The 25440-nt window shown below is 38.7% G+C and overlaps 1 protein-coding gene across 1 annotated transcript in view; it reads left to right on the top strand.

Annotated features, from left to right (window-relative positions):
• Positions 1 to 25440, top strand: part of ATP8A2 (ATPase phospholipid transporting 8A2) — a 1256305-nt gene that overhangs the window by 542830 nt on the left and 688035 nt on the right. The window contains exon 25 of the mRNA XM_053705572.1: positions 8589 to 8699. Coding sequence (XP_053561547.1) covers positions 8589 to 8699 — 111 coding nt within the window. The remainder of the gene's footprint in view (positions 1 to 8588; positions 8700 to 25440) is intronic.

Below are 25440 nucleotides of genomic sequence, written 5' to 3' on the forward strand. Positions count from 1 at the left end.
AGATTCCTTTCTTAGTGGTGAGAACCCCTGTGATGGATTTAGATAGTCTCCGAGTGAGTGGCTTGTAGTCTCTCCTGGTGACGAGAATCCATGCGGATGGAGCTGGTAAGCATACTTTCAATCCAAAACCAAATCCTATACAATCTACACTATCTATATCTATTTTTAGGACATTTAACTTATGAACTGAGAGACCAAGGATCCATCCGCATTATTTTGTGTGTACACACACTTTTTCTTTTGATATTCACCTACACAGTCTGTGTGACTCTAACAGAATTTTTTTAGCAATTTTTATACTTTTTTCCCATTTTTCACTTTTTTCTCTTTTATTTTTATTTTTATGTTTTTGATTTTTGATCGTTTTTGTTGTTGTTTTTTGAATTTTGTATTTTTTATTGTGTTAACTACACCACCTCGATCCACGTCCAACCAGATCACATCTTCTTAAGTCGTCACATTCAAGTTATAACCTCATAAGAACTCTTTTGAACATTAACCAAACAGGTCTGTCCACTCTGCACCACTCTTACCACCACACCTTCAAAGCCCTAACACAGATTTTTCAGCGATTTCACACCCCTCTTATTGGGTATCACCAATACTAGGCTGAGGTCCACCAGCTGGACATCCGTTATTAACCTGCCCTTTGTTCTTATGCTTATTGTTTTTATGTTTTTACTTTTCACTTTTGCCTGAATTGTGGATCCACATTTTATGATTTTATGATTGTGAATTTATTTCTGTTTTATGACTAATGTGTTATGATTAAATTTTCTGTATACCATACCTGATTATCACCACTTATTCTACTCCACACCTATGGAGTTTTCAGTCACCTGGCCTTGTTTGTGAGGCGCTCTGATCACACAACCCACTACCAAATATGTGCTGAAAGGGACATGAAACTGAATTTTTTTCCTCCATGATTCACATAGAGCATATAATTTTAAAGGGACAGTCAACACCAGAATTGCTGTTTGTTTTAAAAGATAGACAATCCCTTAATTACCCATTCCCCAGTTTTGCATAACCAACACAGTTATAATAATACACGTTTTACCTCTGTGATTACCTTGTATCTACGCCTTTGCAGACTGCCCCTTATTTCAGTTCTTTTGACAGACTTGCATTTAAGCCAATCAGTGCTCACTCTAAACTCTCTAAATTTGCATGCATGAGCTCAATTTTATCAAAATGAAACACATGAACTAACACCCTCTAGTGGTGAAAAACTGTCAAATGCAGAGGCAGCCTTCAAGGTCTAAGACATTAGCATATGAGCCTCCTAGGTTTAGCTTTCAACTAAGAATACCAAGAGAACAAACCAAAATTGGTGATAAAAGTAAATTGGAAAGTTGTTTAAAATTACATGCCCTATTTGAATCATGAAAGTTTTTTTTTTACTTGACTGTCCCTTTAAGTAACTTTCCAATTTACTTATATTATCTAATTTGCTGAGTTCTCTATCCTTTGTTGAAAACCATGCCAAGGTAGGCTCAGGAGCTGGGATCTAGCTGCTGATTGGTGGCTTCACATATATACCTCTTGACATTGGCCCACCAGATGTGTTCAGCTATCTCCCAGTAGTGCATTGCTGCTCTTTCAACAAAGAATACTAACAGAACATAGCAAATTTGAATATAGAAATAAATTGGAAAATTCTATGCTCTATCTAAATCATGAAAGAAAGCAATTGGGTTTCATGCCCCATGCTTTCATTATAAGAAGCTAAAAATAAGTCATGTTTGTTACAACATGTCCTACCCATTGCTATGCAAAGGATTTAGATGCGTTCTCTAATGAAATATTTTATAGAGTTACCAATATCCCCTGCACCCACTGTGCAAATTGTATCAATTTATTCTTAAAGGAAATAGTGATAAACTGAAGAGTGGGTGGATTTACAAACACAAACATTAGGCTGGGTCAGGAAACACTGAACATCTTTATCTTAAAATCTAGGAAAGGAAGACACAGAAATGCATTACTTTCTATGTATAAAAGAAAGGGAATTCAGCACTTTTAGTTTATACAAAATAATTCTAATATATTTTATTAATCACTTTTAGGCACATTCTCTGTTTCAGATAAAGATGTTTCCCTATAATACACCATACGTGAAAGAACATTACATACAAATAATACTTGTATTGCATGGCTTTCGCTGGATTAAAGGGACACTAAACCCAATTTTTTTTTCTTTCATGACTCAGATAGAGCATGCAATTTTAAGCAACTTTCTAATTTACTTCTATTATCAATTTGTCTTTGTTCTGTTTCTATCTTTATTTATAAAAAAAAGCAGGAATGTAAAGCTTAGGAGCCAACCCATTTTAGGTTCAGCACCCTGGATAGCGCTTTCCTATTGGTGACTACATCCAGCCAACCAATAAGCAAGTGTAACCCAGGTTCTGAACCAAAAATGGGCCTAGTCAGTGGCTGTTTAATCAGGACTTGTGCAGCAGGGTGTTGCATCTCTTGTATGGATGAGTCGGTCAATTCTTTACATGGGGCATTTTCAGACAGTATTGTTCTTTGTACACTTGTTTATTTGTTGTATTTGTATGTAATGTTCTTTCACTTCTGATGTGTTATAGCAGAGTTCAGAAACCTTGGGCCCCCAGATGTTTTGGAACTACATTTCCCATGATGCTGAGACACTCTTTAGGCTGTCTGAGCATCATGGGAAATGTAGTTCCAAAACATCTGGGGGCCCAAGGTTGCTGACCCCTGTATTATAAGGAAACATGTTTATCTGAAACATAGAATGTACTGTACCTAGAAGTGATTAATAAAATATATTTGAATTATTTTGTATAAACTAAAAGTGCTGAATTCCCTTTCTTTTATACATAGAAAATAATGCATTTCTGTGTCTTCCTTTCCTAGATTTAAGATAATACTGTTTAAAGGGTCTGCACCATCTAATTTATAAAATGCTTAGAGATACTAAACCCAATTTTTTTCTTTCATGATTCAGATAGAGCATGCAATTTTAAGCAACTTTCTAATTTACTCCTATTATCAAATTTTCTTTGTTCTCTTGCTATCTTTATTTGGGTACAAAAAGGCATCTAAGCTAAGGAGCCAGGCAATTTTTGGTTCAGAACACTGTATAGCACTTGTTTATTGGTCGGTGCATTTAGCTACCAATCAGCAAGCAAAACCCAGGTTCTGGACTAAAAATTGGCTTGCTTCTAAACTTACATTGTTGCTTTTCAAATAAAGATAGCAAGAGAATGAAGAAAATTGATAACAGGAGTAAATTAGAAAGTTGTTTAAAATTGCATGCTCTATCTGAATCATGAAAGAAACATTTTTTGGTTCAGTGTCCCTTTAATTTTGTACATTTGCTATATTATATATAAAACACATCTCCTCTGCATATGTACATTCATATGGACGACAGAACAGATGACATTTATCACAATGTCTCTTTAAATCCTAATAACTGTTATTTGTTATTTTAATCATCCATTAAAATTGTTGAGCAACTGTTAGTGAATGTAAGGTCATATACTGCAATATAAAGCATCCAGAAAGTTCATATTTAGATAAAAATAACATTCCATGTTTTTTATTCAAGTAGGTTACAGTTTCTTTTCAAAAGAAAAAATAATAATATTCTTGGCACTGTATAATGATATTGATAATGATGTATATAATAAGGATATGTGGATAGAAAATGAATTAGAAAAAAAGTTAGTGTCTCATTTCTATATTCTGCATACATTTATTGTTATTTTTTTTTGTACTAAAATATTAATTCAAATAATGGTGAAAACCCCTCAGTTGAAATATAGATTTAAATTAAATCCTATTAGTTTTTTTTTTATATACAAATTTTTATTGTATTTATTTTTATATACCTAAAAACATAATTGCTTATTGTTATAAATGTCTTGAAAGTATTTTACACATTCACATGCGCAGCAAAAACTTAATTTAGCGGCTTTAAAGGGATACTAAACCCATTTTGTTTCATAAATCAGATAGAACATGCAATTTTAAGCAACTTTTGAATTTACTCCTATTAATAATTTTTCTTCGTTCTCTTGCTATCTTTATTTAAAAAACAGGAATGTTAAGCTTAGGAGCCAGCACGTTAGGTTCAGCACCATGGATAGCGCTTGCTTATTGGTGCCTACATTTAGCAAACCAATAAGCAAGCATAACCCAGGTTCTCAACCAAAAATAGGCTGGCTATTAAGCTTTACATTGCCTCTTTCTAAATAAAGATAGCAAGAGAACGAATGAAAAATGATAATAGGAGTAAATTAGAAAGTTGCTTAAAATTATCCTATCTGAATCATGAAAGAAAAAAAATTGGGTTTAGTGTCCCTAAGTTTCCTAATCAAACTGTATAAAGAATGAAAAATTCAAAATTAAAGGGACATTCCAGCCAAAATTGGAATCCACATGGATGCATTTCCGTTTTGAATATAAACATTTTTTGCAATATACATGTATTAGCAAAAATGCTTCTAATAAAAGCTATAGCTGTTTCAAAAGTGTATTTAAGTATGCACCGTGCACCAGCGTTTTAAACACTACACTTGCTTACAGAGCCTAACGTGCTTGTACCATCTGGTAATGACTTAATTTGTTAATTGCTGACATGATACAAACCCCACTGGTGCTCTGATCATCTGCAGTATTTAAAATGCTTGTGCACTGAGAATATTTAGCTTTGCTTCACATGCACGTGCACAGAAAAATGTTTACACTAAAACAGCGATAACGTTTCTTAGAAGCATTTTTGCCAATACATGTGTATTGCAAACATATTTCTATCCAAAGATGTAATTCATCTATGTGCATTTAAATTTTGACCGGAATGTCCCTTTAAGCAGCGTTCCAAACTCTTATAATGCAGCTTTTTAAAGTTCCACGCAGTGTGCCATTATGTTTTATATAGTACACGTGCCAGGTAATAGAGACTGAAGGAGTTACCATTTTTCACAATAGTCAACAAATGTAGATGTGGCAGCTGACAAGAAAATAGAGTCAAGGTCCCTGGTAATTAGACAAAAGTAAGAATGTCAAGTAGCCCTTTAAAGGCCAGGACCCAGTGTAATATAAGCAGTGTTAAGTGTCAGCTTTCTCATTTTTAGTATCAAATGGTTTGGTATGAACTATAAAGCGGCAGGCTGAAGAAGAGACTATTTACACCTAGAGCTAAACATACAAAAAGGACAATCACAATCCAATCAAAATCGATTTATTTTTTTGTCTACAAACTTGTTCTTCATATATGAGACACCCTCAACCCAGAAGTGTCTCAAATGAAGGGTCACATTAAACCGTTATTTTATTTGAAACCCCAATAATATTTTTTTTTTTAAATTCTATTAATCAAAAGTAATATACAAACGTTCAGAAAGCAATTATTTAGCATTATAATGATGCCACCCACAACTGAAGCATACATGAGGAATCTATACAGTGGATCTGCATAAATAGAGCAAAGATGGACCAGAACTTTGTCCTATTTAAAAAAAGAAGAGATAGAGGAGTTATGAGGCATGGAGATGTGTATATATATATATATTGGAGGGCCCCACTGTTTTGTAAGCCTTGTTGCACCATTGTAACAAAAGTATACCACTTTCCTGGTCAGGAATACAGTTTCAAATCCACAGAACTGGAAAAAAAGCACACTTACATGTATGGGTCAGGGAAAAGACTTGCCATGTCAAGACCAAAATATAATATAAATATAATTGCCAGCCTCCAAAATCTTAAAATACCTTTATTTCTTAAATATTGGGTCCATAGGCAAAGTTACCACGTTTCAGACCTGCAATAGGCCCTTAGTCATGATTAAGGGCCTATTGCAGGTCTGAAACATTGTAACTATGCCTATGGAAGCAAAATTTAATAAGTAAATCTTTTTTTTATCATTTTGGAGGCTGGAAATTATATTGATATTATATTTTGGTCAGGCATACAGTTTGCCTTAATCAAGTGGAAATACTGATGTTCCAAACCATCTCTGTGCAGGAATCACTGGCTGAGTGGCCCTGTTTACTTTAAACCCTTACTGGGGTGCTGCAAGTTTAAAGGGACATGAAACCCACAAATGTTCTTTCATAATTCAGATAGAGCATGAGAGTTTTAAACAACTTTCCAATTTACTTTTATTATTGAATTTGTTTTGTTCTCTTGGTATCCTTTGTTGAAATGGATAGCTAGATTCAGGAACTGCTGATTGGTGACTGCACATAGATGCCTCATGTTATTGGCTCACCCAGTGCATTAACTAGCTCCCAGTAGTGTATTGCTGCTTCTTCATCAAATAATACCAAGGGAATGAAGTAAATTAGATAATAGAAGTAAATTGGAACGTTGTTTTAAACTTTATTTTTTATCTGAATCATGAAAGAAAAATGTTGGATTTCATATCCCTTTAACACATAGTAGCAAAGCAAAAGGAAAGGGTAAGATAGTGATATGACCAAACTGAATGAAATGCAAATATTGCTCAGGTAACTGAGGTGCAGATCTCATAGGTTAAGAAACATTAGAAGTCGGTGAAGACTTTAGGGGCACTGAAACTCTGACCCAGCACAGTAAGAAAATGAGGATTACAGAGAAGGTAGAAAGACCACCAGTATCACAAATGCCACAATTGAGCAGAGAGTGTGAAATCAGACAAATAAATACAGCAGACCTCCTAACTGTCCTTATTTGAGAGGAACAGTCCCTGATTCTGATCTCGCTCCTGCTATCACAGCCATATTTCCCAATTTGCAGAATTTCCATTAGACCAACTCAAAGACTACCCAGACACCCTCACAAATCACTCAACCATGCCAACCGACTGCCGGACACACCGCATGGCCCCTTTGTACCCTTGACCCATCACCACCCAACATGGTATGCCAACAAACCAGAGATGCCCCTTTCAACCTCCGAGTCCCTAATACCTAGCCACAATGGTTGGGAGGTAAGATACAGTACAAATCAAATAGAAAATATTTAGTAGCAAACAAGCCATATAACAATTCTTTAAAAACTCAGAACTGTAAACACAGTCACTGAAACAAGTCAGGGTAAGCAACAGTAGTTAAGTCATTAAAGGGACAGTCTACACCAGAATTGTTATTGTATAAAAAGATAGATAACCCCTTTATTACACATTCACCAGTTTTCCATAACCAACATGGTTATATTAATACATTTTCAACCTCTGTGATTACCTTGTATCTAATCATGATCACATGACTTTTTATTTATTATCTATTGACTTCCATTTTAGCCAATTAGTGCTGTGTTGTGCTGACTCTTAAATAACGCAACGGGCATGTGCACAGTTTTATCTATATGGCCCACATGAACTAGCAGTCTCCTGTTGTGAAAAGCAAATAAAAAAGCGTGTGATAAGAGGCTGTCTTTAGTGGCTTAGAAACAGGCAGAAATTTAGAGGTTTATATGTTATAAAGTATATTAATATAACAATGTTGGTTGTGCAAAGCTGGGGACTGGGCTAACAATTTTAGTGTTGACTGTCCCTTTAAACAAAGTCAGGGAAGCAAAAATCAGAATCAGGAGCCAAATATGAAAGCAAACTGCAAGTGTAGAGAGTTAACTCAATACGCAAGGACTGGAGGTTAAAAGGTTACTGCAATTTGATCTCCTAGGACCTAGGCCTTCTTAAAGGCAAAGCACAGCTTAATGCAAAAAGCACAACACACCCTATAACAATAATGCTCTAATTAAATGAATTTCCATGATTAGGTTCTAGATTGGAGAGGGGCATCTACGAACAGCAAACTCCAATTCTCCTGAACAGTTATGCTCAATAAAACTAGCAAACATGGCAATAATATCTCGGACAGTAGAAGCCTGTTACTCTAAAACAGACAATGATTAGGGCAATGGGTCCTTATCAAGAAGATGATGATGATGATGATGATGAAAACTTTATCAAAGTTGAATTATTTGATATATTTGAGTCAAGTAGAACAACAGTTTTCAGAAAGAAATACAGTTCCTGCATTGGAATCAGTCTCTGGGGAACCTCTTGGTTAGCGGAGTCCAACTTTTTCAAATGAGGAGCTATATTTTATTTCTATTTAGTATGTGCAAGTGTGGGAGTGCAAGACAGGATAGTGAGGGCCTGATTAAAGCTCTAGTATTTGGCAATGTGGACCTCAGGGCATAAATTAAACAACGCTCCTTTAAGGTAGTTGATAGAGCAGAGACGTGAACATGACTCTAGCTTGAAGTTTCTTTGGCCTGGATCCTACTGGCAAGGTACCATTTGCAGAAGAGCCTTGGGTCTGTTTTATTTTAGTTTCAAGCTATCTTTTTTATATTGAATTTCCATCTGTCTCCTTAAATGGTTTAGTTGTGTCAGCGGAACCACTCAGAAACGTATTCAAAACATGTATTTAGTAAAATGGTGATCACATAATCATTTGGTACAACTGTACAATGATCAAAAAGTTTTTAGTCCTTGATAGGGAAAAAAATTAATTATAATGAATGGTAAAGCACATCAGAAATGTACAATATTTGCAACTAGTTAAACACAAAATGTCAATTATGCAAATTCACATAAATCTTCCTTTTTTTTGTAGTTTTCTTACTTGGAGAAGCTTCTGTTAGTACACGGAGCCTGGAGCTACAATCGAGTGACCAAATGCATATTATATTGCTTCTATAAGAATGTGGTTCTGTATATTATTGAGGTAAGTGAAGTTATTCCACAAATAATATGCTATGTATACATCTGTCATTATTACTTGTAGCGCTTTAAAATACGTCCTGTATTTGAATTTTGGTATTAGCCAAGTATAACAGGGAAAAAAAGTGAGAGCAACATTTATCAAGTGTAGGTCTCTATAACATCATTTACACAGCAGCGTCTAAAAATGGCTCAGCTTACTATATTCACACAGTCTCTAGATATTCACCAAACACAAAATCCATTAAGTGCAAGAAGACAGCTGCCATAATATTGAAGAGGCACATGTTCCAAGTCCCTAAGTACTTGTGAGAGACCTTCACAACCCCTTTAGATTTGAACTTCAAACAGCAGTTTGCATAGCTAGATTTGAACTGGTCTGGAGCCGAATAGTTAAACATCCAGTCATGCACACAAGGTAAAGCCTTTTTATAAATCCGGCCTAAAGCTTACAGCTATTAAATACAGCTTGAGAAACCATTCTGCTTTGATATCTATATCGCTTTAGAAATGATACCAGTGACCTTCAGTGTCTGTGCGAGGTCAAAAGAGGGCACAAATATTCTCTTTATGGAGTAGATGACGACCTGAACTTGTCAACAAAATTGATGGACACATTTTGTTCATCCCTTTAAAGCAACATTTAAGTTATTTTGTTATGTGCTTTGCATAAATCATTAGTTAGGATTGTATTCAAATTTTATGTTTTACAAACTTTTAAAATTGTCAAAATTTGTGTTTTACTGTCCAGGGACAAACCCCTAGAAAAATCTTGATTTTATCTCCATGTCTGTGTGTAGGGACAGATATAAATGAGCTCTTGCACTGATCCAGAAATCACTGTGTAGTGTGTTGCAGGGTTGTGAATCTTGTAGGATACATTACATAATCTCTAGTGGCTGTGGAAAACGATTTTCATGGATAAATGACAGGAATTGTGGGCAAAATAAATGACGGTGCATATTTATTTTCTTTATGCACATAATAGAACATTTTCTATGGAATTGCAGAAGCGGTATTGCAGAAGCATTTCACCAGATACGCTTGTGCAATGATAAATGCCGACAGCGTACACTACAACAGATCATGTCCGTCCGACAAATGATAAATGGTCCCCCATACATGTATTGCTGTGCTGTAGAATAAATTGCCATTTACTAGTGTTCACATCACTTATTTTAATTAAAATAATTCCTCTAATGTGTAAATCATACCCTTAGAAAAATGGAGATAGCGGTTGAATTGGAACTAATTGACATTTAATAAATTTTATAAATTATGTTTTAAAGTTTGTTTGCCTTTGCTATCTAATATTAACCAATACAAGATCAAAGCTAGCTAAAAGTTGTCATAATAAATTCATGTTAAAGAATAGAATTTACGTCCCTTGCTGATCTATTTGCCATTTACTCATAATGCGCCTGCAGCAGTGGACAGGCTAAGCATGGTCGCTAATTAACTTTTACAGATAGAAAATTGCACTAGCTTTTCTTGTTTACATTCTATGGGGGGGAAAAATAAGATAATACTGCCAGGTTTAGCTGCTATATTGTGTTTTATTGTTAAGATTTACCCACATTAAACATTGAATTTTTAAGTTCTTTTAAATATTCTGCATAATATTTTCATTGCAGTTTGTCATATTATTTAACATGATGTATCTTCGTGCTTGCATTAATAATGGCTAACATTCTACTTGCTACTCAAAGGATTTTAAAAATCAAAGAAGCTTCTTATAGAAGTTAATTATTCATATTTCAGAACTGATATAACAGGGATGATTTAATTTTAATGGTTGTCAGTCAATGTTCATTAAATGGTAAATTACTTTCTGAAAAGTATTCATATATGTAGCAAGATGAGTCTTAGAGAAAAAGTATTAATTTTATGAAAAAAACTGTTTTATGTGCACATAATATTAAGGACATAGGGCCAATTTATCAAGGGCTTGCCAGAAACAGCAGTTATAAAGCAGCGGTCTTAAGACCGCTGCTCCTTAACTGGTCGCCGCCTGGCTGCAGACATCAATCCGCCCGATCGTGTACGATCGGGTTGATTGACACCCAATGCTAACTCAAATCTGCAGGGGCGGCATTGCACAAGCAGTTCACTAGAACTGCTTGTGCAATGTTAAATGCCGACAGCATTTGCTGCCGGGCATCCAGCGATGTCTGGCGGACATGATACGCTACATCATATCATGTCCGCCAGACTTTGATAAATCGCCCCCCATGAGTCATTTTCAATATAAACACAGCAATGATTATAATAAGTTATATCATTATTACTATTTTTTGTCTCAGAAATATTTAAAGACAATTACACAACTAATAAGCAATGTACAGTACATTTTGCGAGAACTTTAAGAATACACAGTATAAATTTATTTGAAAATTTCACTCATATACATCATTAAAAGGTCAGTCCAGCTACAGGTGCATTTTAGTTTTAAATAGAAGCATTTTTGCAATATAAATGTATATTAGGACAAATGATTCTAGTAAAAGCTATAGATTCAAGAGTGTACTTAAAGGGACAGTGTACACCAATTTACCTAGAACTGCATGTAAATGACACTACTATAAAGAAGAATATGCACAGATACTGATGTAAAAATCCAGTATAAAACCGTTTAATTTTGTCCCTTTAAATATGCTTTGTGCACCCGCATTTTAAACAAAGAGTTTGCTCGGTGAGCCTAAGGTGCTTGTATAATCTGGTAATGACTCAGTTTGATACAAGCCCTAATGGCTCTCTGAACAGCTGCATTATTTAAAATGTATGTGCAGATAAAACTGTTAACACTAAAACAGAGAATTTTACTAGAAGCATTTTTGCCCATATGAATATTGTAACTTTTTTTTTATCTATATGCATTTTCAATTTTGAACGGCATGCCCCTTTAAAGTGAATGTAAAGTTAACTCTCATTGCTCAAGGCATTGGATAGACTTTTAAAAAGGATGCAGAGTTTAATTCATCAAATTTTTTATATTTATTTATTTACTACAATTTTTACCTTTTTAAAGCTCCGACAATAAGCGCAGCTCTCCCGCCCGCCATATTGTGTAATTGATTGACAGGTGATTATTCTTAAAACAACTAATCCTTGTTTCCATCAGGCCGTGACATTTGTGCAACGGGGCTGAATGCCCCATGGGGGAAACAAGGTTTAGTTGTTTTAAGAATCGTCACCTGTCAATCAATTACACAATATGGTGGGTGTCATGATTTAGCTGCCAAGGGGTTAATTCTCTTTAGCCTGTGAGCTAAAAACATTTGTTTGTTTTTTCAAGAAGAACTGTGTCCTGTGTTTATGTTTGTTTTTTTGTGATAAAACCAGACCCCATTATAAATTGTTTCAGCATTCCACTTGAATAAATGTTATCATATAGGCATTGGTGCATTCAGGCCGTAAAAGTGTCGGTTTTAGAGACAGAGAACAGTGCCTCTTCACAGAAACTGATAAGGTCAATAAAGCGACATGGTTATAAGGTAGATATGTGTTTAAAACAAGTTATGACATTAGATGAAGGTAAATATGACAACCATGTCATATTTGTTAGCAAATTGATTATCACGATGCAACTAAGAGATTGCCTTTCTGCTTATATGAAAATGGAAGCATCTTGCAGAAATTATGATGTGTTCTATAATTTCAGGCACAGACTTAGAGTCTATTGACGGTCGTAAAAGGATAAGGGGCTTCTCAGCCCCTGCAAAGTGGGTTGGGCAAGCAACTTGATCTCCTGAAAAATGTATAAAGTTTTTGTGTTTTAACGTGTTGTCATTCTTACAAGGGAGGCTGTGACAAAACAGAGTAAGGACCCATTGCTTCATGCCATCTCTCTGGCAACAGATTCCAAAGACTAGTACAGTATATGGTTTGTATTTTCTTCTTTTTATTTTAACCTGTTTGCTTGTGTGTAATTTTATTTGTAACAACTTTTTATTAATAATGCATTATGCATAATATTTTTGGCATAATAAATAATTCCTTTATTAAGCTTTGGCCTTTGTCTAATAATTGAACCCCGTTACTGAAAGAGACTGGAGTATTAAAATTGTATATTTTAGGTTATTTTCTGCTAAATTGTATTCTGAGAGTTAATGTGTACATCTGGGTTTTTCCTTAGGATTTTCCCTTTAATAAATCATAAGTGGTGGCAGCTTAGATATTATAGTTAGTTTAGTTTACGTCTAGTACAGACTAAAGAGTATTGTTAACACTTGCACCCACTGAACTAAGTCATAAGCTTGCCTGACGTGGCAAGATTGTGACATATTAGTGACAGTAGAAGGGGTCTGATAACCCTTTCTGTGCCAAACAGGTAACTGGTGCAGGGTTGGTTAACCTTGGTCGTCACAGCGGCGGGAGAGCTGCGCTTATTGTTGGAGCTTTAAAAAGGTAAAAATTGTAGTAAATAAATAAAATTGGTGGGCAGCAGTGTAGATAATTTTTTTATTAGATTTTAGTGCTCGTGGATTTGCTAGTGTGAAAATCCTGGTACTAAAAAGAATTTGTGACTCTCACAATTCCCAAAGACTAAAACTCAGTGCATTATATAGTCACATGTTGCAAACAGTCCCCTTCCCTATGCTCTGTTTTCTTTTCTATTTTATTTTTACTATGGAGGCATTAGACCAAGGAATTGCTGGCACTGTTATGCCAGGAACGTGATATCCCATCCTGTGGAAAGAACAAAGATGGACTAATACAAGCTCTTTTTTGAATATGATAACAGTCAAGCCACCCTAGCTGAAGCCTCAGGAGAGGTGTCTGCAGCTGTGGGCAGTGATTCATCAGGATCTGGGTATCCATTGGACTGTTATTTGCAAACTGTTCTGAAACATATGGACCCAGCGGATGCAAGTGTGAGCATGGAGCTGATTGAAAAATTTTATGAGTGACAGGCTGCTGAAGCTGAAAGACAGGCTGCTGCAGCTGAGAGACAGGCAGCTGTGGAAGCAGCTGAGAGACAGTCTGCTGTGGAAGCAGCTGAGAAAGGCTGCTAGAGAAGCTGAAAGACATGCTGAACGACAGGCTGAGAGTATCAGCTACAGCTTGTATGGTTGGAGAGAGGCATGGTCTCACCTGTTAGTGAACCTATAGACCCACCTGTTCCCAGAGTGCGTGCAGAGAATTTTCCCACTCTGGAGAAAGATGGCAATGTGGATGTATTCCTGCGTAGCTTTGAGAAAGTTTCCAGACAGTTCCAGCTGCCAAGGGAGCAGTGGGTGAAGTACCTTACCCATGGCCTGAGAGGTCCTGCCCTGGAGGCTTTTGCTGAACTACCCCCAGAGTTTGATCAGGACTATGATGCCATTTAAGGTGCACTGCAGAGGAGATATAATCTTACTCCTGAGGTGTACAGGAAGAAATTCCGTTCTCTGCAGAAAGGTACGTCAGAAAGCTATACTGCAGTTTCTGGAAACCTGATGACAGCCTTTAAACAGTGGATCAGAGGGCTAAAGATTGCCACTATAGAAGAGCTGGAAGATCTGATGGTGAAGGAGCAATTTATGCAGCTGTGCCCAGCAGAAGTCCAAGAATGGGTTTTGGATCGTAAACCCCAAACCGCATTGAAAGCAGGTAAGCTTGCCGATTTTTACACAGCCAACAGGTCACCAGGGAATGGGAGAAAATCCTTTGTTAAGGTGGGATCCACCTGGAAAGGAGCTGCTGCACGACCCCCCTTCACAAAACCTGCTGTGCCTTTGTCTAGTGTGTCTGCTCCCTCTGGGAAAGGAGGGGCGGGTGCTGCACCTGGGCAGGGAGATACCCGCAAGTGTTTTGCTTGTCAACAAATGGGTCACATCAGCACTAACTGCCCAGAGAGGAAGAAACCTTCAGCATCAGCAGGGGGAGGCCGCTCCTCAGGATTTCCATCTTCTGTTTTGTTTGTAACCCGGCCAGAGGAAAGTACCAATGAGAACTTACAACCTGTGACTGTTGGAGATAAGGTAACGTTGGGGCATCGGGACACGGGTGCAGAAGTGACTATTGTGCATCCAGAGCTAGTGAGCTCAGAGGACATTATCCCTGGAAAGACTCTAGCAATAAAAGGGATTGGGGAAGTACAGCCTGCAGGGCCTATGGCATGAGTATATCTAGATTGGGGAGCAGGAAAAGGGTTAAGAGATGTTGGAGTGTCAGATAATATTCCTACAAATGTATTGCTTGGTACTGATTTGGGTAGATTATTGTCACAGTATATACCTGATCATGATACCTGTGACCTAGGTAAACAAGATAGGGGTCCTAATGTACAAGAGACTGTGTGTAACTATGCCCAGATATGTGCTGAAGGGGAGGGGGCAGGGTGTGTGTGTGATGCAGCCTTTACCTGAACCAGACATGTCTGCAGTGCGCTGTGAAAATGTGGAAGGATGCACTGACAGAGAGAGAGCTGAATGAGAATGACAGTCTGTTGGTGTGTGAACCAATCATCCCTCAGTACCTGAAGTGTGGGAAAGTAGTGCCAGAGGGGGAGGGCCCCTCTGTATCAGTGGTGACCCTACAGCAGTCTGCCCAGATTAGGGAGCAGGGGGTGCTTCAGCCCAAGGACCCAGGGGAGAACACTGATAAGGAATGTCGGGGGGCTCACACAGCACAGCAACTAATAATTGGTCAGAGTCAGGATTTTCAGCATGTCCAGGGGACTGATCCAACACTAGAGAAGATCAGGGGCCTAGCTAGCTGCCTGCTGACTCTGATAAAGAGAGAGTGTACTGGGATACAGGGAGGTTGTACCGGGAGTCCATTCCAGTGGAGGGACAGGATCCCTGGCTAGCTGAGAGACAGTTAGTGGTACCTAAACAGTTTACAGCACAACTGTTGGGAGTGGCCCATGAAATTCCTATGGCAGGACATCTAGGGATACAGAGAACCAAAGCCCAGTTGTTCCATCACTTTTATTGGCCGGGATGGATACTGATGTTCCTAATTATTGTCGCATCTGTCCTGCTTGTCAGAAAGTGGGGAAACTTGGAGAGGTGGGTTGTGCCCTTTAATTCCCCTTCCCATAGTGACTGAGCTCTTTGAGAGGGTGGCTGTGGATATAGTAGGGCCTCTAGCTATCCCAAGCAGTTCAGGGAAAAGATTCATTCTGACGGTAGTGGATTATGCGACTCGCTACCCAGAGGCGGTGGCCCTGTCATCTATCAGGGCTGATAAAGTGGCTGATGCTTTATTGGGTATCTTTTCAAGGGTAGGTTTCCCTAAGGAAATGCTAACTGATCAGGGCACCCAATTTATGTCAAGCCTGATGAAGAGTCTATGTAAAAAAGTGCTGGTAGAACATCTAGTTACTAGCCCATACCATCCCTAGACCAATGGCTTGTGTGAAAGGTTTAATGGGACCCTGAAGCAGATGCTCAAAACCTTTGTGGAGTCACAGGGGAAGGACTGGGAGCGTTACCTCCTATTTGCTTATATAGAGGTGCCCTAGGAATCCACTGGTTTCTCCCCCTTTGAACTCCTATATGGACGCAGAGTGCGTGGCCCCTTTGATCTGATCAGGGAGGAGTGGGAAGGAAAATTGGGTGCTCAAGAGACCTCGGTAGTAGACTATGTAATAAGGTTCAGGGACAGAATGCATAGCCTAGTGGGGGAGGTACAGGAAAACCTAAAGGCTGCCCAGTCTAAGCAGAAGCAGTGGTATAACCGGAATGCCAGAGAGAAAGTGTATGATGTGGGACAGAAATTGCTTGTTTTAATACCCATGAGACAAAACAAACTACAGGCTGCCTGGGAGGGTCCGTAAAAGGCAAAAAATCTATCATGTAAATATGATAAAAGCCTATTATGACAGAGAACCCACCGTGTTAACTGTGTGTAGTTTGCCTGGTGAAGAGCATGAGACTGACCCCCTTGTTGATTTACTGGCCCCCACCAGAAAAACCAACACCCTAAAAGCCGCCCAGATTAGTGCCCACTTAACTGGAAATCAGAAGCATCAGCTGTCTGAGGTGCTTAGGCCTTACTACAGCGTGTTCACAGGGAAGCCTGGCAGGAAACACTTAGTCACACATCATGTAGATACTGGGAATCACCATCCCCTCAGATAAACCGCTTACAGGGTATCCTTGCAGGTCAGTGCTGACATAAAAAGGGAGATAGAGGAGATGCTAGAGCTGGGAGTGATTTGCAAGTCCCACAGCCCCTTGGTCTCCCCAGTAGTACTAGTCCCCAAAAAGGACAAAACTACTAGGTTCTGTGTAGATTACAGAAAGCTAAATTTAGTGACTGAATGTGATGCCTATCCTATGCCTCGCATAGATGAGCTACTGGACTGGCTAGCAGGGGCCAAGTTTCTTAGTATCATGGATCTTAGCAGGGGATACTGGCAGATCCCTATGACCCCAGAAGCACAAGAGAGGTCTGCCTTTATCACTCCTTTTGGGTTGTATGAATTTCAAGTGATGCCCTTTGGGATGAAAAATGCCCCTGCCACATTCCAACGGCTAGTTAACCACTTGTTGGAGGGGCTAGAGGGGCAAGCTGTTGCATACCTGGATGATATTGCAGTGTTCAGTGATACCTGGGAGGAACACCTCACACATTTAGCCAGTGTATTGTACCGAATAGCCACTGCTTGGCTAATGATAAAACCAGATAAGTTTCAGCTGGGCATGGGGGAGGTCCAGTACTTGGGTAACCTGGTGGGAGGAGGGGTACTGGGCCTCAAGCCAAGTAAAACTGAAGCCATAATGGCCTGGCCCACCCCTAAGACAAAGAAACAGGTTATGTCCTTCCTGGGTACCGCAGGGTACTCTAGAAAGTTTTTCCCACACTATAGTACCATAGCCAAACAGACCTTACAAAAAAAAGCCTACCTCAAACAGTCAAATGGACCCCCAAGTGACAGGGCTTTTAATTCGTTGAAAATTGTTCTTACTGACTCCCCTGTACTACAGGCCCCTGATTTCCACAGGAGATTCATAGTGCAAATGGATGCTTCTAACTATGGGCTAGGGGCTGTGCTGAGTCAGATGGATAAGAAAGGTGAGGAGCACCCCATTGTGTACCTCAGCAGGAAATTACTTCCACGAGAAGTGGCATATGCCACTGTGGAAAAAGAGTGCCTTGCTATAGTATGGGCCTTGCAAAAGCTACAGCCTTATCTGTATGGACGCAAGTTTACAGTGATTACTGACCACAGCCCCTTACACTGGTTGCATAGGGTAGCTGGCTCAAATGGTAAACTCCTTAGGTGGAGCCTAGCTCTACAACAACATGAGTTTACCATACAACATAAAAAGGGCAGTATGCATGGTAACGCTGATGGTCTTTCATGCCAGGGGGAGTGTCCTCTTTGATACGCAGCTGGAGTGTCTTGTGGCCACTCCCTTTTTTGTGTCTTATCGGTGGAGGTGTCACGAATACCTCATGATTTAGCTGCCAAGGGGTTAATTCTCTTTAGCCTGTGAGCTAAAAAACATTTGTTTTTTCAAGAAGAACTGTCTCTTGTGTTTATGTTTGTTTTTTGTGATAAAACCAAACCCCATTATAAATTGTTTCAGAGTTCCACTTGAATAAATGTTATCATATAGGCATTGGTGCATTCAGGCCGTAAAAGTGTCAGTTTTAGAGACAGAGAACAGTGCCTCTTCACAGAAACTGATAAGGTCAATAAAGCGACATGGGTATAAGGTAGATATGTAATTAAAACATGTTATGACATTAGATGAAGGTAAATATGACAACCATGTCATATTTGGTATTACATTGATTATCACGATGCAACTAAGAGATTGCCTTTCTGCTTATATGAAAATGGATGCATCTAGTAGAAATTATGATGTGTTCTATAATTTCAGGCAAATACTTAGAGTCTATTGACGGTCGTAAAAGGATAAGGGGCTTCTCAGCCCCTGCAAAGAGGGTTGGGCAAGCAACCTGATCTCCTGAAAATTGTATAAAGTTTTTGTGTTTTAACATGTAAAGTTGTCATTCTTACAAGGGAGGCTGTGAGTAAGGACCCATTGCTTCATGCCATCTCATATCATGTATTTTCTTCTTTGTATTTTAACCTGTTTGCTTGTGTGTAATTTTATTTGTAACAACTTTTTATTAATAATGCATTGTGCATAATATTTTTGTATGGGTTTTTCCTTAGAAGTTTCTCTTTAATAAATCATAAGTGGTGGCAGCTTAGATATTATAGTTAGTTTAGTGTGGGTGGCTTTAAAGGGGAGTTTTGGGCATTTATTTTACGTCTAGTACAGACTAAATAGTATTGTTAACCCTTGCACCCACTGAACTAAGTCATAAGCTTGCCTGACATGGCAAGATTGGGACATATTAGTGACAGTAGAAGGGTTCTGATAACCCTTTCTGTGCCAAACAAGTGACTGGCACAGGGTTGGTTAACCTTTGTCGTCACAGCGAGCGGGAGAGCTGCGCTTATTGTTGGAGCTTTAAAAAGGTAAAAATTGTAGTAAATTAATAAATATTAAAAATTTTATGAATTAAACTCTGCACCATTTTTAAAAGTCTATCCAATGCCGTGAGCAATGAGGGTTAACTTTACATTCACTTTAAGAGCAATATTTACAATGGGATGTAGGTAATGCAGCTGTCACTTTTAATGTGGGACCAGGTCACATAGTATGATAAGAAACTGGTGTATTTTCACTTCATGTAGATATAAATAGAGACAACTTAGCAAACTATTGTTTATAATGGATAGTGCCATGATTGGAATTCCCCAGCATTTGTTTTCCTGTCCTGTTGTCTTCCTGGTTAAAGGTTCATTATAATATCTTAAAGTGAATGTAAATTTTGATGAACCAGTGCCCGGTTTTTAATAATCCTATTTAAAACAGGGGCACTTTAATTCATCAAACTTTACATTTCACTGGCTTTGTTAAAATACTTACCTTTTCTTCGTGAAAGCTGCTCCAGCGCTTCCCCCGCCCGTCGCAAGCCTCTTTCTACATCAGAAATGACGATCCCGGCCTTCCTCCAATCACGGCGTTGCTTTAGGCAATGATTCCCCCCGGCGTGAAAGCTGTGATTGGAGGATGCCGGAATCGTCATTGCTGATGTATGAAGAGGCGTGTGATGGACTGGAGAAGCGCTGGAGTGGCTTTCAAGAAGAAAAGATAAGTATTTTAACAAAACCAGTGAAATGTAAAGTTTGATGAATGAAAGTGCCCCTATTTTTAATAGGATTTTTAAAAACTGGGCACTCATTCCGCACACCTTACATGCACTTTAATAGTAAGACCACTTTTATAGAAACTTTATTTGTCTACTCTGTCAAAAACACAGTCACAAATATATTGCTTGTAGTATGCATACTTGTAAAGTCTTTCAAAGTAACACTGTACCCCAAAATGTATAAATGGTTATAATAGTAAATGTATAATCGGTTAAAACTTTAATTTAGATTGTTGTTGTTATTATTATTATTATATTTTTGTTGTTGTTAAAGCTTTAACATTGTTTGTACTATCCAAAGTATCCAAGGAAATCAAGCCTCTGGGGCCCATTTAACAAGCTCCGTAGGGAGCTTGTGGCTCGCCAGAAACAGCAGTTATAAAGCAGCGTTCTAAAGACCACTGCTCCATAACCCTGTCCGCCTGCTCTGAGCAGATGGACAGGAATCGCCAGAAATCAACCCGATCGAATACGATCGGGTTGATTGACACCTGCCTGCTGGCGGCCGATTGGCCGCGAGTCTGCAGGGGGCGGCGTTGCACCAGCAGCTCTTATGAGCTGCTGGTGCAATGCTGAATACGGAGAGCGTATTGCTCTCCGCATTCAGCAAGGTCTTGCGGACCTGATCCGCAGTGTCGGATCAGGTCCGCAAGACCTTTCTTCAATAGGGGCCATTATGTTCTCCGTTAAGTTGCATTGAAATTGTTTGGTTTTGGCAGACAAAGGGTGGCTTCTTCAGATACTATTAAAGTGAATGTCAAGTTTGATGAATCAGTGCCCGGTTTTTAAAAACCCTATAAAAAACAGGGGCACTTTCATTCATCAAACTTTACATTTCACTTCTTTTGTTCAAATACCTTTTAATCTTGAAAGCCGCTCCAGTGATTCCCCCTCCTGTTGCTCGTCACTTCATATGTCAGCAATGACGAATACGGCATCCTCCAATCACGGCTTCCCCCCCAGGGGAATCATTGCCTGAGGCTACGCCATGATTGGAGGAAGCCGGATTCGTAATTTTTGACATATGAAGAGGCTTGCGACGGGTGGGGGAAGCGCTGGAGCAGCTTTCAAGATTAAAAGGTAAGTATCTTAACAAAACGAGTGAAATATAAAGTTTGATGAATGAAAGTGCCCCTGTTTATAAATTAATAGGGTTTTTAAAAAATTGGCACTAATTCATCAAACTTGACATTCACTTTAATTAATGTGCAGAGTAAATTAACAATATTTAGGAGGTGAACTGCTGTGTGAATGTAAAATGTAATGTAAATGGGCACGTAAGTTAAAATGTAGCTTTCATGATTCAGGTAACCTGTACATTTTAAATTCTTTCCAATTTACTTATATTACCAGATAATACCAACATATTACCTTGTTCTCCTGAATGCTTTGATCACATGTCTTGAGCACTAAAAGTATAACATTGTTATAATCATTGTGTTAAACAATGCTGTCATATTTGCACTTCAACTCTGGCTAATGGACAGCTACATTTACATAATTCAGGTTTATCATACTCGAACCAAGTTGCTAAATATATAATACAGAGTCCTACTAAAGAAAGATGTCTTCATTTAAATGACCAGCATTGAAGTAAAATGTTGCTGTTGTAGGACCTTTAATGAAGGACATGGATTGGATTGCATGCCAAATACATAGGCCCCTATTTATCATGGTCTGGCGGACCTGATCCGACACTGCGGATCAGATCCACCAGACCTCACTGAATACAAGAGCTGCTGGTGCAACGCCGCCCCCTGCTGACTAGCGGCCATTCGGCCACCAGCAGGGGGGTGTCAATCAACTCGATCGTACTCTGCAGGCTCGCCAGAAACACGGGGCATCAAGCTCCAATCGGAGCTTGATAAATATGCCCCATAATCTCCAGTGGATAAAAACATAACTTGTATCTTTGAAAGGAAGAGTTAAACATAAGGAAAACTTGTGTGCTTAATTTTTCTAATATTTTAGTGGCCAGCCAACATAAAAAAGGATGATTTATGCCCTTTATCCATAGCAGATTAAAACATTATGACAAAGATATAAGCCCCCGAGTATCATTTGAACAAGTTTCCCAGCCAGTGAACTTGTCCACCCGTATTTGGTGCCAAATTTTTCTTGTGCCATTTCTCCTCCTATTCATGTCTCTATTCTAGTATTGTCTATATCTCCTATGTGTAGTTCCTGCATGACATAAACAATTACAAACTTTTTTAAAAGTATCAATATTTTAAATGTGAGTATTGTATGTTTTGGGTCATAAGCCGGCGTATAGAGAAAAATTCTTCCAGTATTCCTAGCTTAAAGTGAGTGCCCAGTTTTTCAAAATACTATTAAAAACAGGGGCACTTTCATTCATTAAACATTAAACATTACATTGCAATTTTTTTTTTTTAAATACCTTTTTCTTTAGGAAACCCAGACCGGCGTTCCTCTGCCCGCAGCTCCTCTGTACTTAACTCAGCAATGACGAAACCGGCTTCCTCCAATCATGGTGTGCACCCTGGAGGGTCCATCTCGTGAGGCCACGCAACGATTGGAGGTAGCCGGTTTCATCATTGATATGCTAAGTACAGAGGAGCTGCAGGGGGGAGGAACGCCGGTCTGTGTTTCCTAAAGAGAAAGGTAAGTATTTTAAAAAAAATGCTGCAATGTTAAGTTTAATGAATGAAAGTGTCCCCCTGTTTTTAATAGTATTTTTAAAAACCGGGCACTCATTTATTAATATTTACATTCACTTTAATTATATTTAATACTGTACCCGAACATTACAATCCTAACACCCCGGCCGCTGGCAGTAGTTAACTATGAACTAAGGAAAGTAGAACAAGCATGAAGTAGTGTACAAATATCTTGTTTTGACTGAAACTAATTTGCTTCTATATATTACATCGTTTAACTTATCTGGCGGCACTACAAGGACCTCTAAACTGAGGTTGAGGTTACACTAACTGATTATGTATGAGAGTTCTACAGGGCTACCGCTAATAAATGTAAATAGATGGTACCTTCGAGGTAGGTTGAACATAAAATACACAATTAAAAATAGTGTCCACAGAGATGTATGAAAGCAGAAACATGGAATGTCCGGTCAAACTCAAGATAATAAAGGTTGGGACGATAGAGGTTATCAAATCTGGCAGAATTAGCTATGTGACCTGATAGGAACCGGTATGTGAACTGCTGCAAAAGATTCCCACAAGGGTCCATGAGTTGTCCGTTCCCTGGAATATCTTCAACCTATACCGGCTTTCTTGTGGAGGCCTCTGTATCTGGAGCTATTGTGCCTACATATATATACCTTCTGGACCTAAACAGATCACGATGGCCCCAGAGTTTTAACAAGTCTCCACTTCCATATCGCACTCGGGCTCCCGCATCCAGGGTGACATCATCTCTGAGACCTTTAATGAAGAAGCAAATCTCCACGGTCATCGACAACTACTCACTCACCCCATGGACATACAACCAGTCATTCACCTTTCCCAATAACGGTAAGTATGAGGCCGCTGTCGAGTGTGGTTGGGTTACCACACGCTGTCAATTGTGGTTGGGTTGAGGGAGATGCCAGGGCCATAGACAATTGTAAAGTAGCTGCATGGGTAGGTAGACAAGTACCTCTCATCCCTAGTGGTGCCTTAGCTCCTGAAGTCGCCTCTTCCATAAGTCTTTGGTTAAAGCATGATCCGCGGTGTTAAATGTGTTCCTCTGCATCTCCATGTGATCAGCTCCCTTCAACGCTGTTAGTATGCTGTATTCTAGTCTGGTGAAATGATAACATAGTAAAGAATCCAGTGTCTCTAGTAGAGTTAAACGGAAAGGCTCCATTGCAAAGCTTTAGTAGAGTGTTGGGAGGGAGTTTTCTTAAGCATATAAAGCTGGTTAACCTGATGTATCAGGAAAATGAGGAGGGATAGATGAAGGTCCCAGCCGTTGTTAAGCTTCTGTTGCGCACCTTCTCTATTCAGGTCTGCTGGGCTGAATTTTCATGAAACAAGGCTTTTCTCCAAGTGTTATTCATCATATAACTCTTAAGAAAGACATAGAATGTGAGGTTTAGGAGAGATAAACAGCAGATTGATCAGCTCCATTGATTAGCCGTAACTAAAAAGCAGCCATCTTGGTCACTGGTCAGACATGCCCCCCAGCCTAGATCTTCTTAATTTGTGTATACAGGATTGCATAAATTAGCCTTTACCGCCTTGGCTGGAAAGCTGCTTTTGCCACTATAATTGAGTAATATTTCTTAAATCCACCAACAGTTTTCTTTGCTAACTTGGCATGGATAATTTTTACCTAACACTTCATTTGACTTTTCTAAATTAAGTCCATTCTTGTGCAATGTACAGCAAATCTAATTTTAGAATGTTTGGTAACAAATTGTATTAAGTATACATTTTTTTTGATAATTAAATCTGGGACCCTTATGTCAGAGGGTTAGTTGGGAGTACTTAAATTCTTTATTTCTAGCACCTCATCTCCCCCTTACTCACCTTATTGGGACCTTTTCAGTAAATTAGTTTTTTGGTACACTTATTTAATATGTATATTGTTTGTTTAATGGGGTGCACCTACAATGGCACTTGGCATTCACCTATTCTTCTCTCACTCACATACACACAATAATGTTTACACTCTTTTCACGCTATACTGTTTCACTGCTCTTTCTCATTACTCTCTCTTTTTTCTCACCTTCTCTCTCCCTTTGTCACTATCTGACTCTTCCTATTTCACTCTCCCCCTCTTTTACCCTCTTAATCCCCTTTCTCACCCGTATCATCGTGTTAGTCCCCCTCTCTCACTCTGACTGTCTCTGCTTCCATAACTCCACCACTTCCTTCCTTCTTCCCACAAATACTTTTTTTAATCAGAAGTATGTGTACAAAAAAGTGTGTATCTATGGTATCATGGAGGCATATGCATAGGGCCTACAGAAATATACTTCACAGCAGAAGTTCTTATAACAGGAAGTGATGAACTGCCAGGCAAAGCAAAACATCATTGCTTTATAGACTTTTTCTTCATATATAAAATTAAATTTTTTACTAAATCTGTGCATTATTCAGTTGTTTTAATCCATTAGGAGTGCCCAAAAAGGTACATCTAGCCAACAATCAGCAAGCGCTACCTAGGTGCTAAACCAAAAATGGGCCGTCTCTTAAGCTTAGATTACTGCTTTTGAAATAAAAATTGCAAACAACGAAGAAAAAATTATAATAAGGGGCATATTTATCATGCTCTGTATGGCTCGCCAGAAACAGAAGTTATGAAGCAGCGGTCTAAGGACCGCTGCTTCATAACCTGTCCGCCTGCTCTGAGGAGGCGGACAGAAATCAACCCGATCGAATCTGCCGGGGGGGGGGGCATTACACCAGCAGTTCACAAGAACTGCTGGTGCAATGATAAATGCCGACAGCGTATTCTGTCGCCATTTATCAATGTGCAGTGGACATGATCCACTATATCGGATCATATTCGCTCGCACCATAATAAATAGGCCCCTAAGAGTAAATAAGAACGTTTCTTAAAATTGTTTGTTCTATCTGAATCATGAAAGAAAGAATTTGGGTTTAGTATTC

The sequence above is a fragment of the Bombina bombina genome, chromosome 3 (genome assembly GCF_027579735.1).
Source record: "Bombina bombina isolate aBomBom1 chromosome 3, aBomBom1.pri, whole genome shotgun sequence".
Lineage (NCBI taxonomy): Eukaryota > Metazoa > Chordata > Amphibia > Anura > Bombinatoridae > Bombina > Bombina bombina.